This window comes from Tiliqua scincoides, chromosome 1 (genome assembly GCF_035046505.1).
Source record: "Tiliqua scincoides isolate rTilSci1 chromosome 1, rTilSci1.hap2, whole genome shotgun sequence".
Taxonomy (NCBI): Eukaryota; Metazoa; Chordata; class Lepidosauria; order Squamata; family Scincidae; genus Tiliqua; species Tiliqua scincoides.
In genome coordinates, this window is record NC_089821.1 from 310,951,084 (window position 1) to 310,963,980 (window position 12,897).

General features: G+C 49.5%; 1 protein-coding gene across 1 annotated transcript in view; it reads left to right on the plus strand.

The window, feature by feature from the left end:
• The first annotated feature begins 2,945 nt into the window (after positions 1-2,945).
• The window catches only part of PYGL (glycogen phosphorylase L), a 51,029-nt gene continuing 41,077 nt past the window's right edge, over positions 2,946-12,897 (plus strand). The window contains exons 1-3 of the mRNA XM_066630106.1: positions 2,946-3,070; positions 4,800-5,047; positions 11,764-11,865. Coding sequence (XP_066486203.1) covers positions 4,805-5,047; positions 11,764-11,865 — 345 coding nt within the window. The 5' untranslated portion in view covers positions 2,946-3,070; positions 4,800-4,804. The remainder of the gene's footprint in view (positions 3,071-4,799; positions 5,048-11,763; positions 11,866-12,897) is intronic.

Sequence of the window (12,897 nt, forward strand, 5' to 3'; positions counted from 1 at the left end):
CCTAAAGCAGAATTACAGTGGGTCTTAAGAGCTGCGACGGCCAAAGGACACCCTCTCCTTGACACCTAAATTCCATTTAGAGCCACCAGTGAGCTTTCCTTCAGTCTGGAGTTAGCATCTCCTTGATGGGCAAATGGAGTCTAAGCTGCTGTTCAGACCATAATCCAATCACTGGCGCTTTGTTCATCAGAAAGGTTAGGGCAGCCGGCTCACCTGGGCCGGATCAGGTGTGTGAGACTCCCTTCCCCTCCACCAAGCAGGATTCATCTGCTGATGGGTTTACTGTTCTCTGAGCAGTTCCAGAAGAGCAGCCAGCAGCCCTACTGATAGCAGGATGGGATGGCATGCACTGTGATCCAGATCAGATTTACTTATGCCTAGTAAATGGAGGGGGCCAAACTCCCAAGAAAGTGGGAAAACTCAGATACCAAGAACTCCTAATCCTCTCTCTTAGTCCAAACCAGATATAGCAATGTGCTCCCTTACTACAACCTATCTGGTGCTCTTATTACTCCATCTCTGCTCTGCCTACTATCCAATTTGCAGGATACCAATACATTTGTTAGAGTTCATTGTGCCACAAAACTGTTGTTTTTAACTCTTTTGCAGTGTTTTTTTTATTACAACCTAGTTTTTAATCTCACTACTTACATGTTGCTCCTTACTAATTTATCCTTTACTATTAACTTGATACAGTAATTGGCCCATATTACAGAGTGCTTACTCTTACTACTACCTTACTACTCTTCCTCCTATACTACCAATTGGATATAGCCTCTTACGACAGCTTTTAGTTATCCTTCTGCCTGACTAGTTCCCCTCCCCCCTTACTTCAAACTAATTGTGGTAATATGTCTTTACTACAACCTACACATTAGTTTTACTTAGGGCGCAATCCCAGCCAACTTTCCAGCACTAACATAGCTGTGCCAGTGGGGCATGTGCTGCATCCTGCAATTGTGGGGCAGTCATAAAAGCTTCCTCAAGGTAAGGCAATGTTTGTTACCCTGGTGCTGGAAAGTTGGTTAGGATTGCACCCTAATATCTGCTAATATTTCTGCTAATATCAATCAATTAAGGTTTATTTATTTAGACCAAAGTTTGTTATAACACAAGACAAGGACCAACTAGTCAGACAACGTATTAGGCAGTGGTGTAGCTAGAGGGGGTGCAAAGCACAAAGTTTTGCAAGGAGCTTTACTACTGTGTGCAAGCGGCCCCTCCCCTTCAGAGCCATTCAGGGCAGGGGGAGCAAAATGGAGGCATTCCACCTCCATTTTGCTCCCCCATTTGGAATGGCTCCAAAGGGGAGGGGCCGCTTGTGAGGCCCCTGCAAAACTTCATGCTTTGCACCCCCTTTAGCTATGGTACTAGGCAACCCAATCCTAAACTTGACAACACAGTTGGGAGTAATATATGCCAGTGCTGCTTGCTCATCAAGAGGGCCAGGTAAGAACTTATTTCTGTCATCTGAATTGGTTATGGATGGTGGTTTTTTCACCCACCTCAGACAGGCGAGGGAGGGAAGGTATATTCAGTAGGTTTCATGAATTCATGACCCATGCATATGTAACATTAAATAAGCCACCAAGTACTTCTGAGTGATCCACACTGTTTCCACCTTTCCCCTTGACAAAACTGTGGTACTTTGAACAGTGACTGACAGCATTGACTCAGAAGATCCATTTTGTTCAAGGGGGCTTATCGCCAGGTGATTAGGACTTTTACAATTGTACAAATCCATGCTATGGCCACACCTGCAGTGTTGCATCCAGTTCTGGTCACCACATCTCAAAAAGGACATAGTGGAAATGGAAAAGGTGCAGAAGAGAGCAACCAAAATGATTACTGGGCTGGGACACCTTCCCTATGAGGAAAGGCTACAGCGTTTGGGGCTTTTCAGTCCCAAAAGAGTCTAGAAAAGAGGTGCCTGAGGGGGGACATGATTGAGATATCCAAAATTATGCAGGGGTGGATAGAGGGATGTTCTTTTCCCTCTCACACAACACCAGAACCAGGGGACATCTGCTAAACTTGAGTGCTGGGAGAGTTAGGACAGACAAAAGAAAACATTTCTTTACCCAGCGTGTGATTAGTCTGTGGAACTCCTTGCCACAGGATGTGGTGATGGCATCTGACCTGAATGCCTTTAGAAAGGGATTGGACAGATTTCTGGAGGAAAAGTCCATCGCAGATTAAAAGCCATGATGGGTATGTACAGTCTGAGATTAGCTGGTTGCTCATCATGAGAGCTGGGTAAGAACTTGTTTCTGTCATTTGAATTGGCCATGGATTGCGGTTTTTTCACCCACCCCAGACTGGTGAGGGAGGGAAGGTGTATTCCGTAGGTTTCATGAGTTAAAAACTGGACACGTGTTTAATAAAGTGGCCTAAGTTAAAGCCAAGTTGCAACCTGGTGTCTTTGCTGGGGGTGTGAGGGTAAGCAGAATGCCAGGTGCAAGGGAGGGCACCAGATGCAGGTCTCTGGTGGTCCTGTGTGCCCCCATAAGAAGAGCCTGCTGGATCAGGCCAAAGGCCCACCTCGTCCAGCTTCCTGCATCTCCCAGTGGCCCACCAGATGCCCCGGGGAGCGCACAAGACAACAGGCACAACCTGCGTCCCGGTGGGAGCCCCCGAGGCATCTGGTGGGCCACTGGGAGATGCAGGAAGCTGGACGAGGTGGGCCCTGGGCCTGATCCAGCAGGGGGCTCTGCTGAGGAGTGCAGCCTGAGAAACCCACTTTTCTGGATGCAGAAGTGGCCGCGCTTCACCTGTTGCCTGCCCCCCTTGCAGGAGATGCCCGCGAAGCCAGGGAGGGAGGCCAGCCTGGCGGACTTCCACAGTCACGCCTCCGCTTGCCCAGCCCAGCCCAGCCCCGGGGCTTGCGGATTCCTGCGGCCAGGGAGGGGGCAGCCCCAGCAGCAGCAGCCCCGCCCCGGGGCTGGAACTTCCCCGTCCAGCTGGGAGGCGGAGCGGCGGCACCGAGGAAGCGCTGCGCTGGGCGGCTTTTCCGGGAGGCGCAGCCCGCAGACGGAGCCCCGCGGCTGGAGAGCGTCCCTGCCTCGCCCCGGTGAGCCTGGCGGAGGTTCCTTCGGGTAGCCGGGAGGGCGAGCGGGGCGGGGCCGGCTGAGCTGCGAGGTCCGCGGCAGGCGCCGCTTCCCCACCCGGCTGGCTCCGCACCTTCTAGGGCTGGGCAGGAAGGCTCAAGCCCCGCAGTGTGGGGCGTCCCACGGCGGGATGAGGCTGTGACCCCCACCCGTGGCACGTACCGAAGTGGGTCTCGGAGAGCCCGGTCCTTTCGGCCACCGGGGCTGCCCCCCGTTTGCAGGGCTGCGTCAGCGCTGGAAAGTTGCCCAGGATCGGGCCCTCCGTCTCATATGAGTAGTTTGGCTTGCTTGTTGCCTGTATCCTCCCCAGTAGCGTAGCTAAGGGGGGGCAAAGCTCTCAGTTTTGCAGTGTGCAAGCAGCCCCTCCCCTTCGGAGCCAGCCATACACCCCCCCAAATGCCTTCGAAGGGAAGGAGGGGTGGCCACTTGCACGCCATGCTGAGGCTCCCTGCCAAACTTAGTAGCTCAGCCACTGCCCCCCTTCCTGAATCTTCACCTGGGTGGCATTCCCAGTTCACAAGTGACGCTGAGAGGAGTGCCTGCGTTTCCCAGGCCTGAGAGCTGGCATCGCCCTCCAGGGTGTGGTGCTGCAAAGGGCTCCAGCTCTCCAGTTTTGTCTGCACATGGGAAGGCTGCCAGGCCAGTCACACTGATCAGGGAGCAAGACCCACACCACTCCCTCAGCCTTACTTCCAAGTGTGCTTCAGGATCGCTGTGCGCTGCTTTTCCTGTCGGTGCTTCATGCTTCCATCCTGGATCACTCGGGCCCTCTTGGCAAAGGACCTTTTAAATGGTTTCTTACAGTTTCTTGGGTCTGTCATTTGCACACTGGCCTGGAAGAGACTCTCATTCTGCAGCTCTCGGCTGCTCCCCTTCACATGTTGGTGACATTTGTAAATGATGCATCACAGTGAAAGGTGTGGCTCATGAGATCTGCTCATTCGTGTCAAAACACATTTCAGGTCTCCTTTCGTGCTACTTGTGTGGATGGTGCCTCAAGAAGGACTAGAACCCACAGCTCCGTTCCTCTGCCATGTAGACATTTTTGTCCCCAGACTGTGGGCCAAAAATGCCTAAGGGAGGAGGAGGTCTCCTTCTGGGGACCTCCACACTGTATCTTGGGGGCAAGTGTGGTGCTAAACTCCTCATGCCGTGCTTGAGGACATAGAGAGTGTCTATGTGAGTTTAGCCTAGTCATCATCAGCCTAGTTCTCATCAGCCTTGCCTGGGAGGACAACTTCATGGCTCTCCATATAAGGACATTCTCTGCATGTACAAAACATGCATGTCGAGGGCCAGAGCATATGCAGCTGCCACTAGTCCACTGAGAGGAGAGATGGTGGTGTGGCTAATAGCCTGAATTGCTGGGGGGCACTCCCTTGTTTGAATCCCCCCACTGTCGTGCTCACTTGGTGACCCTCCCACTCAGTTCTCCCAGATACAGCTGTGGGGTCTTGAAGGCCTGTGCCTTTGATGTGAGCAGGGGGGCCTGGTGGCCAAGGGTTGAGTCCCCTGTCAGAGCTGGGCTATGTCTTGTCCAGGCTCCTCCCTCGAAGCAGTTGAATTTCAGATCCTCAGAGGGCAGGGCTGGGACTGGCTAGTTGCAAGCCCAGAGCTCAGTGCCTTCTCCAGGCTGTGCTGTGAGTGGGTGAGGCCCCTTGCTCCAAGCCCCTACCTTCTTTTTGTCCTCAGCAGCCATGTCCCGGCCCCTGACCGACCAGGAGAAGCGGAAGCAGATCAGCATCCGTGGCATTGTTGGCGTGGAGAATGTGGCTGAGCTGAAGAAGGGCTTCAACCGGCACCTGCACTTCACCCTGGTCAAGGACCGCAATGTGGCCACAACCCGTGACTACTACTTCGCCCTGGCGCACACGGTGCGGGATCACCTGGTGGGCCGATGGATCCGCACACAGCAGTACTACTATGAGAAGGACCCCAAGGTGAGACCCTTTTGTTGGAGCTGGGGGAGGGGGGAGCTGTCTGGCTCCAGAAGTGATCTTAGGTTGGCCTATATGGGTTGAGTTTTTGGAGCTTCACAGGACTCTTTATTCTGCTTACCAGAAGTAAGTACTTAAGTACTGGGGATGGTCGATCATAGGAGGGCTGCTGCCTTCATTCATCTATTCAGAAGCATCTGTTTAGCCAGTGCTTGAACCTGAAAGCTGACCTGGATGGCTCTTTGGTCTAATCCAGCAGCCGGACTCTTCTCACTTAGCGCAGCAACCATTTGGCTGCCAGGTGTGTCGGCAGGGCTTGAACCCCCGTGGTTCAATCCAGGCTGTCTTTGGTCCCAGGAGCTTCTTGCTGTGCTCAATCCTGTGATCATGTGATTACAAATGTGTCTTCAAACACATGCAAAGGGTGGTTGGTTCACCAGCCGTCCCTCCAAGCTGGCCACCTTGTAACTGGGGGTGGAGTTCCTAGGGTGGACCACCATCGCTGCCAGCTGTTTTTTGGTCAAGTCATAGATGTATATAAATCGATTCCTTCTGCAGCTGAATGTGTTGAGCAGATATCATTGAAAAGCACTGTGATGGAGATGGGGTGAAAGTTCTGACCATGGTGTTTGAGCCATAGTGATGCATTTTCACATGCAACTGGACACTGCATTCAAATGATGAACTTGAACCTGTGAACCAACCCTAATATTCTAGAATTGAATGAGTGTATGTTGCACATGTCTGATCTCGGAAGCTAAGCAGGGTCAGGGCTGGTTGGTACTTGGATGGGAGACTGCTTGGGAATACTGGGTGCTGTAGGCTTATACCATAGTCTTTCGAGACTGAAGGTTGCCAACTGCTTGTCTTGTGTGGAGTTGTCTGTTGTATAGACCATGAGTGCATTGAAATGCCCGGTTGGATTCTGTAATCCATCGATGGGTAGAGGACTCTGCTCCAAGGGTGAGAGGTTTGATTTCCCGATTGCAAGGTGGCTACCAGCAAAAGCTAAGTTGCCTGTAGAGTATCTGAGTAAATGGGGGAAATGCCAAAATGGGTCTGATTTGTTGTAAGTGAAGACACAAACTTGAGAGAGAGAGAGAACACCTAATGAGATAATGTTTGTTTTTGTTTGGTTATTTTCTCTTCTCCTCTTGTGCCATATCATCTTTTTGTGCATTAACAAATCTAAACCTGCCTTCTGTACTGCATCTGGGCCCATGGCATTCCCATGCGTAGGGAACAAAGTGGGGGTTTTTCACATTGTGGCTCTTAAGGGAAGGGAACATTGTCAGTTTGGTCAGAGTTATAACTTCACATGGCTGTTACTGAAGGGTGAATGGGGGGAGGCTGCCAAATGGCAAGAAGAAATTGCAGAAGATGAAGCCAAGGTGCAGAGAACCAGCAGGCTGGGACCTGTGAGCTAAGAATCCACCTGGTACTGGTCTAGCCCCTAAAGGGTTTCTGTCCTTTGAGGGTTAGAAGATCGAACTTTTGGGATGCTGCCTTCTAGGGAACCAGCCACTGTTTGCTTCGACTGGCAATGGGTCTCTCCAGTGTTTTTAACAGGGAACCTTCCCAGCAGTACCTGGAGGTGCAGCCAGGGAGAGAGCATTAGGGTTTCTGAATGCAAAGTGGGTATTCTGTGCTATGGCCCCCTCCCTGAATGCTGCCAGGTAGTACTGCTGCATCGGAGCCTGGCAGTCCTTTAGGAGCCTTGAGACGAGAGGCTGTGGACAGGGCTGTTCGAACTGCCTGTGTGGGTTAGAAATACCTTGCCAGTTCTTGGGCTGTAGCAGGGGTGGCCAGATCGCGGTTCCTTCTTCCATTCCTGTGTGGTTTGGTGGCTCTTTGACATATAATGTGTGGCATGTGGAAATACATTGGCTGAGTTCCTTTTTGCATTGCAAATAATATAAAAGGCAAATAAAAAAATTTCCAGCTTTATAATTATTAACTGAGACTCCACTGGATTAATATGTAAGTTTTAATGCTCATGATAAATAGATACACTTAAGAACTTGAATGCTTCTTAAATATTGCAGCGCTGAAACATCTCCCTTGTGGCTCTGAAAACCTTGAAGTTTATCGCATGTGGATCTTACATTAGGCAAGTTTGGCCACCCCTGGGCTATAGGCTTCCTATCCTTAAAGATTCAGATATTGCATCCGAAAGCAATGTGGTCCTTGCCTGTGGCAACTATAACCTGGCGCAGGTGAACAGCGGAGCCTCTCTTTCCCCACATGCTGTTATCCTCTGTGCTGGCCTTAGTTCCGCAGGCCCTCTCTTCTGGCTATGAAGGGCCAGGATCTCTTTCACGGGGAGAGTGACTGCATGCTTAGGCACGAATCCTTCCAGGCTCAGACCAACATAGTGTGAAGCAGGCGTTGCAAAGTGGTCTTCCCCTTTGATCCCCTCCACCCCCGGCTGCCTCTGCCACAAATATTTATTTATTTATTTTTCACATTTTCCTACCGCCCTTCCTTCGAAGAGCTCAGGGCGGTGTACATAGCTGCTCCCCTCCTTTTGTCCTCACAACAGTCCTGTGAGGTAGGTGAGGCTGAGAGAAAGTGACTGGCCCAAGGTCACCCAGGAAGCTTCATGGCTGAGCAGGGATTGTAATTGAAATAACAGATATGCAAATTAGAGCTTCTGGCCTGATTTTAGACAGGGTTGGTGGCCGCGGCGAGTGAAGCTGCAGGACACTTGGGGACCCAGTTGAATGCGGTTCTATGTGGGAGAGGCTACCCTTTCTTTAATGCTTCTGCTCACATATAACCACAATCAGTTGGGAGTCAGATGTGTCACTTGGCATTCCTAAATGGACCTGATTCAGCTAGTTTTGCCTGTGGAAGGTCCCAGATTCTGTTCTGGCAGCATCTTCACATAGGGCTGGGGATGACCCCCCTCTAATATCCTGGAGAGCTGCTGCCAGCCAGTGTAGATAGTCCTGCATCTTTCTGTGTCCCTGTGGCCTTCCTCTAAAGACGAGGCTTGATTTGGCTAGTGTAGTACAGGACCATCTGAAGGACAAGAGAACTTTATGAAGGTTGCTGAAACGGTGGGGAATAAAAGCTGTATTGAAAGAAGCAGACACCTTGGTTGTGTCTAGTTAATTATACCATGCCTGTAGAGTTGGGTTCAACTTGCTTCGAGTTTGGAGGTGGTCCTGAGCCCTGGCACTTGTAACCCACCCTGCTGTGGAGAGGGAGGCATAAAGCTGAGTAACAAAGTTGGGCAAGATCTCAAAGTTGGACAAGAAGGCCACTGCCAGTCAGGGGAGAGAGAGAGAGTGCGCGCAAGCACCTGTGTGTTTGGATTTGCTCTGCATTTCCTTTGGAACCCAGAGCTCCTTGAAGCTGAGATGGCTGGGAGACTGAGCTATGGATCAGAGTTCCTGGTTTGAACCGCAGTACACCACTGTTTTGCACTTGCTAGGTGGCCTTAAGCAAGCCACTCATTCTCAGCCTCATTTCTGCAATATGGGGGTGATAATACTGTCCTACCTTACAAGGTTGGTGTAAAGATTGCAAAAAAACAAAAAACCCAAACATGATTCACTTTGAATACCCTAAGCCAATGGTTCTCACACATTTAGCACCGGGACCCACTTTTTAGAATAAGGATCTGTTGGGAAGTGATGTCATGACCAGAAATGACATCATCAAGCAGGAACATTTTTAACAATCCTAGGCTGCAATCCTATCCACACTTACCCAGGAGAAAGTCCCATTTACTATCATTGTTAAAAGAATTTACATAGTAGCTTGTTAAAAGTACAGGTCTGTGACATTTCCCCAAATGCAGTCACATTCCATGGTAGCATCAAGTCTAATATATTAAAAATAAAATATTGAAATGAATGGGGACCCACCTGAAATTGGCTCGCGACCCACCTAGTGGATCCTCACCCACAGTTGGAGAAACACTGCCCTAAGCACTATCTTGGGTGGTGTTGGTGTTGTTCCTGGGCAGCTAAGAAGCTGGGCCATGCGTCTTAACTGGGAGAGGAGGGGGCAGAAGCTTTCTTGAGTGGTGCAAATGCCTGGGCAAGAGCAAGGTATGTGTGTGTGCTCCTGCTGGGCAGAGGAGCAGGAGTCCCTTCTTCTGTTTCTGTCTCCATTTTGAGGGCTGTCACTTTGAATTCTGAGTGTCAGAGAAGGTTCTGTAGTCCAAGTCCCCTGCTGAAAGCCAGCAGCCTCTTTCTTAGCATGGCACAGGTGTGCCACATTGTGCCACACCCCAAGAAGCGAGAGTGTTGCAGAGACCTGCCTTCAGAGCAAACACAACTCCAGAGTGCTTGAGAGCAGCCAAACCACACAAGAACGGAAGAAGGAACCACCTTCATCCTATCTGGCAATAGTAGTTGACAACCTTCAGTCTCGAAAGACTATGGTATAATTGGTATATGGTATTGGTATACGGTATATAATTTGGCAATAACAAATGCTAAGAATAAGCAGAGCCCATCCAGACTTTCAAAAGAAATTGGAAAAGGTGGGGGCTGAGATGTACCTTCAGAAATGGCCACCAATGAGGATAATGTAGCTCTTGAAACACACCAGGATAGAACAGGTTGACTTACAGAGATGTGGACTGTTTTTATGGTCAGGCATAATGGCAAGATAATTAAAAGGTCCATATTGTTAACAAATCTGCCTGGTTTGCAGGAGGGAATTGGAAGTGATGGGTTCATCTAAACCAATACAAAATAGCAGGTTGCCCTCCTTGAATTGGATTGACTTCATGATCTCTGCAGTGCGGTTTTTGATTGTTAAAGGCCTTTGGTGGGGCTTTAGACTGGCAGATTAAAGAATAATCCCATTTGTGACATCACTAGGCAGCCCTTTCAGAACTGATTCAGCCGGGCTCCTTGCAGAGAGTGTCACCCCTAATCTGGCTTCTTGCAAACACCAACTTGGATGTCATTTATTTGTTGAACATTTATTTGCAAACAGGATGAAAATGGTTGAAGCTCAGTTGCATCAAGCAGTGATTTTTATTTTATGGCCATTTTAAAAACAAATTTAATTTCTGCTTCGTCAAGGAGCTACGGAGGAAACTCTCCTTGCCACAGGGAAAGGCAGATCACCTCTTCCAGGATATCCTCAGAGTGAATCTGGAAAGATGGGGGGCTGGCCCATCCATGAGACTGACTGGGACAGTTGCCTCAGGGTGAACCTACCTCCGTCTGCACACTCAGCTCCACTGCTCTTTCTTCTCCTGCTCAGTGGATTGAAAAAGGAGGACAGGAATGGAGCAGAGGAGGAAGTGTGGAGAAGAGTGGGCTAAAGCAAGAGATAGGCACTTCACCAGGAAAGGGGAGCAGAATTAGCAGGCCACTTTAGGTTGCAGGAGACCTTGGAAGATGACCCCGGGGGGAGGGTGAGCCTGGAGGGATGGAAACACTCCCTGTAAGTTCCCAAATGCCATCTGGATGAGGCCCAAGATCAAGAGCACCTCCGATTACTATTGCTCAGCTATAAATATGAGGACAGGGTGGTAACCCCTTTTCTAAATGAAAGGGAAAGCCCTTGCCTGGCTGGCTAAGTTGTGGCCAAGCCTTCTTATGTTAATGCTCCAGGTCTCTTATCTTATCTTAGAAAAACTGCATGTTGGAGGGCAAAGGTCACAGGCATGGATAAGCCCACTGATTTGCACAGGGCTATACCTTTAAAACTGTACAGAGGGGAAGGGTGTACCTCCCTCTTCCCTCCCCCCCCTGCAAGTCATCACAACTGACCATTCATCTCTAGGGAAGGTTGCTACTTGTTGAGCAACAAAACTGTTTGCTCTTAGATGTGCCAACTGTCAGGGGGAGGGAGGCTGGTTTAGGGAAAGTGTACCAGGAGTGCTGGTGCCATGGCTGGCCCTGGCCTTCTTGTTAACATTCCCTCTTCCACCGACTTAAGGGCCTCCTCCGCCCCTTTTTAAAAAAATCAAATCCCCCTACTCCAAATAACAGGTGCCATTTGCCAAGGAAACCTGTGTGTAGTAGTCGGGGCATGGAAGCAATCTGTGTTAAGCAATTTTGCGTCTCTTCTCTCGCTGAATTAGACCAAGGTCCACCCAGTCCCCTTTGGGACTTGGTTTTCTTGGGGAGAGGCAGCAACTTGGGGTGGAACATTCATTTTGCATGCAGACAGCCCTGTGTTCAGTCCCTGGTGACAGTCCAGCCTGGAGCCCTGGAGAGCTGCTGGCAGTCAGTGTGGAGCTGGAGGGACCAAAGGCCAGGCTTGGTGGGCTGCAGTTTCCTGCATTCATGCCATTGTTTGATAATGTTTTTTTAAGTCCATAATTTCCCTTCTCATTAGTCAAGGTAACTGACATCATAATTTGAAAACAAAGACTAAAATAAAAAATACAAAAGGGAAAATAGCAATATAAGGAGCATGTAAAAGCCAGTGGGGGACCAGCATGTGTCTTAACCTGGCTTTCTTTGCACAAATCCCCCACGGCCCGCAGGTGCCTGAGGATGGCTAGAAAGTGCTGCCTGCTGGCCCTTCAACCCCGGCCTTCTCCTAATCTAGGCCACATAGGTTTTTCCTCAAGTGCTTTGGGAGGGTCTTTCTGTGGGTCCATCCCGTGGTGTTTGCAGAGTGTTTAAAAGGCTTGTAGCTGCACGATGGACCAGATCAGTTGCCAGGTCTCCATTCGAGGGTTGGTGTCCCTCATCCCAGCAGGGTTTAATTGCACTGATATTTGCATTTTTTGTCAGAGAATTTACTACCTCTCCCTGGAGTTCTACATGGGACGGACTCTGCAGAACACCATGATCAACTTGGGGTTGCAGAATGCCTGCGATGAGGCCATTTATCAGGTAAGGGGGCTTGTGTGTCATGCCCTCCTGAGGTGGAGGGCACTTTGGTAAGCTTTTCCTAGAGTGTCACTTAAGCACCCTTCCTAGCTGAGATGGCAGCGAGCTTCACTGGTCCATTGTTCTGGGCTGTTAGTCATATTAAGGTCCCTGCGGAGAAGCAATTCTAAGTCATGAGAACCAGAAACTTGCCTTCAGTCTAACCTTCAGGCATCTTCATTGATGATCTCCACCAAGACAGGATGTTGAGGTATCCTTTTGGTTGCTCTTCTGTATTTTCTGCTAGCCATGAAGGGGCAACTGTGCAAAGCAGTGAAGTGTATACAGTGGCCAGTGCAACTGCTTCTCTTCCTCTCAGGGTGGTAGGAGAACTCTTTCACCTGTCATCCTCTACACACCTGTGACTCTTATTTTGTTGGCCATAAGGGCTAGAAATGTGACCTTTATTTTTTAAGTGTATGTTTTGTTTCTTTGTATGCTTCTGAGAATCTGTACATGACTGGGCAGCTCCGGTTCTTTCCTTTTGTACCTGTAGTGCATTTGAGAGGAGTGTGACTTTGCATGCCATGACAAGGTTGGTTATGCAAGCAAATAAATTTAGTGCCAAGAGCTACTGAGCCAAATATTGTGGTTGAAAACTTTCTGTCTGAAATAAGATCTTCCTGGAAAGTCTTCAGCTTTCTCTTAAACAGAAGGGCATCCTGGGAATGTAGAAGTAGCCTTCTTCTATGGAAATTATTCCATGGTGGCAAACATAAGGAAGCATGTTTTGCAAAGTGGATCCTATTTGGATCCAGTTTCATGACTGACGTGTGTAATTTGGAACTTGTCTTGCAAATTCCCAGGTCCTTGGATCTGTTGGATGGTGTCTCCACTGGTTCATACAATGCTTTGCTCCTACATTTGTGCATGCAGGAGTAACTCCTCCATTTGCAAAACAAGGTGGCTCTGAAATCACTGCTAGTAATACGAAGCATTTCCAGCCTGCATGTAGTGGACAAATTCAGTTTGGCTCCACCCCTCTTGCCAGTGAGC